Raw genomic sequence first — 2,599 nt, forward strand, 5'->3', positions numbered from 1 at the left:
AAAAAAAAAAAAAGTAGTTAACTCTATTTTCCAGATCTCTCCTATACATAGCAGGCATTAGTACATCCTCACGGGTGGAAAAAAAGCATGCTTTCTGAAGGGCAATAATACAGGAAGAACTTGAAATAAAAATTAACAAGTCACCCACTAGAGAAAATACCCCAAAGTTGGAAGCCCAATCCAAATCTTAACACCTACAACCATGGCCCCAAACCACAACGAAAGAGGCTAGACTGCCTAACTCAAAGCTTACCAAGTTTTTGACCTGATGATGCTGGGTGCTGGCCTTGAAAGCCACAGTTGGCAGTTCATTGCGAAGGTATTCCAGCCACTTTTCCACAATCTCCTTGGGAACCAGGTCTTGCAAAAATAGAAACAGACACAATTTGTAAGATCGTTTGCCACACACGCATATCTAGGTCCACCTCCTACTAATGGATTTCTCCTCTAGTCCTGACTCTGCCTAGTCTCCAGGGATGGTGTTACAAAGGACAATTTGATCCACAGGCCCAGTTGGCTGCCCCTGAGATTTATTCTCTTCAAAAAAATATGTAAAGAAGTGGTTTTAGCCAGGCAGTGGCTTTAATCCCAGCACTTGGGAGGCAGAGGCAGCCGGATTTCTGAGTTCGAGGCCAGCCTGGTCTACAGAGTGAGTTCTAGGACAGCCAGGGCTACACAGAGAAACCCTGTCTCGAAAAACAGAAGTGGTTTTGTCCCAGCCATCCCATTCCATGCAAAGGAATGAGTTCCAAGCCATGTGCTTGCCCCAATCTTTGAGTTCCAGTCTATGGGGACAGGTCTCTAAGAATGACCAGCCATTGAACTAGCTCAAGATTACAAGGAAAGAGGGCTGAAAGGCAAACAGGTTCAGACTCTTACCCACCCACCCCCAGCCCATGTTATATCCTATGTATATCAGATGATATTTCTAGCTTTGAAAATTTGAACAATTCCTAGTATGAATGACTACTCTGGATGCCATTGTGGTGCTGGGTCTCAGCACCTAATCTGAGCTAGCCTTAGCTTAACCCTTCCCTGCCTTAACTAACCCTTCCAGAACTTACCTATCTTATTTAAGACCAAGACCAGCTTCTTGTTGCCTTCTGCCTGAAGGACAGTCTCCTCCATCTGGAAACAGCGGCAGCCCAATGGGTCTCTGGCATCTAGGACTTCCAGAATCACATCAGAGTACTCTACCACCTGCAGGACAGAGAATACAGAAGAAGGAGGTTGAGAGCAGATGGGGTCGTAGTCTCCATCTCAGGAAAAAAAAAAAAAAACAGAAAGAAGAAATGAAAATAAACTGGGGTCCTCACCAAAGGGCTTTAAGAAATGGATACTTGTTATACAACTCAAGCCTAAAATCCCAGCACTTGATGAAGCAGGAGGATTACAAGGAGTTCAAGGACAGTTTGGGATCTAGTGAGTTCTAGGTTAGCCTAGGCTAAAGAATAAGACCTTATCTAAAAACAAAACAAAGAAAAGGGGAAAATGGATCCTCCTACCTTCCGGAATTCCTTGTAATAGGCCTTCCTTGTGGCCTCATCATCCAACTGAGGAAACATATTTAATTCCTGCAAAACTTCCTCCTGAAAAAGAAAAAAAGAGAGAATAACCTAGGGGAGACAGGGCCAAGGAGGGAGTGAGAAGAAAAAAGCAAAGATAAGGAAGGAGAAAGGATACAGCAGAACCGAGGCTTTAGAAAACTATAGGTGGTCCTGGAGAGTTGGCTCAGCAGTTAAGAGCACTGGCTATTCTTCCAGAGGTCCTGAGTTCAATTCCCAGAGACTACATGGTAGTTCACAACAATCTATAATGGGATCTGATGCCTTCTGTTTTGCAGGCATACATGCAGATAGAGCATTCATATGTATAGATAAATAAATAAATAAATATTTATTAATAAGTAAATACTTTTCTTTAAAAAGGAAAACCACAGGAGGCTAGAAGATACTGGTGAATCCCAGACCACCTAAAAGTAGCACTTGCTGTGAAGTCTAGTGTTCTGAGTTCAATCCCTAGAACCACAGTAGAAAGATAGAAGTGACTCCATGTGAACACTAGGCATAGGCCTACTTGGTCACAAGGGGTTAGGAGGGAAACAAGAAGAAAGTGTGAAAAAATAATGCATGAAGGACATGGGACCAGGAAACAAATCCCTTACTGCATTCATCAAGGGCGCGGCAGCTGCAAGTGCATATCCTGTTTGAGAGACAACAAATGCCAGAAAGGGAAAGACACCCGTGAGGAAGGGAGACACTCCTTTGTCTCTCAATCCTCCCTTCCTATGCTCCCTCCTGCCACATCCCCTAGGCATTCATATCTGTCCTGCTCCCTAGTCCCACTGCCATTCCATCTTTAGGCTCAAACTTAGGAAAGGCATTTTCCACATCTGTAGGCACATCTGCTGCAAATGGCCCCCTTCCTTCTTCTCTTACCTCTCTCTCCCAGTTGTTTTCCTTCTCTACACCCATCCCAATCTTCTCCTGATCTAATATCCCTTCTTTTTCTCTTTTTCCCTTCCTTGCTTGAGACAAAGTGTCACTATGTAGCTATTTCTTCCTTTACAGCAAAACAAGACAAAGTGTCACTATGTAGC

The 2,599-nt window shown here is 43.8% G+C and overlaps 1 protein-coding gene across 1 annotated transcript in view; it reads right to left on the reverse strand.

Annotated features, from left to right (window-relative positions):
* The window catches only part of Gnl3l (G protein nucleolar 3 like), a 33,410-nt gene that overhangs the window by 17,904 nt on the left and 12,907 nt on the right, over positions 1-2,599 (reverse strand). Inside the window, exons 5-7 of the mRNA XM_031380494.1 lie at positions 1,506-1,616; positions 1,065-1,200; positions 254-360 (exon numbers count right to left, since the gene is read on the reverse strand). Of these exons, the coding sequence (XP_031236354.1) occupies positions 254-360; positions 1,065-1,200; positions 1,506-1,616 (354 nt within the window). The remainder of the gene's footprint in view (positions 1-253; positions 361-1,064; positions 1,201-1,505; positions 1,617-2,599) is intronic.

Source organism: Mastomys coucha, chromosome X (genome assembly GCF_008632895.1).
Source record: "Mastomys coucha isolate ucsf_1 chromosome X, UCSF_Mcou_1, whole genome shotgun sequence".
In the NCBI taxonomy this organism is placed as follows: Eukaryota; Metazoa; Chordata; class Mammalia; order Rodentia; family Muridae; genus Mastomys; species Mastomys coucha.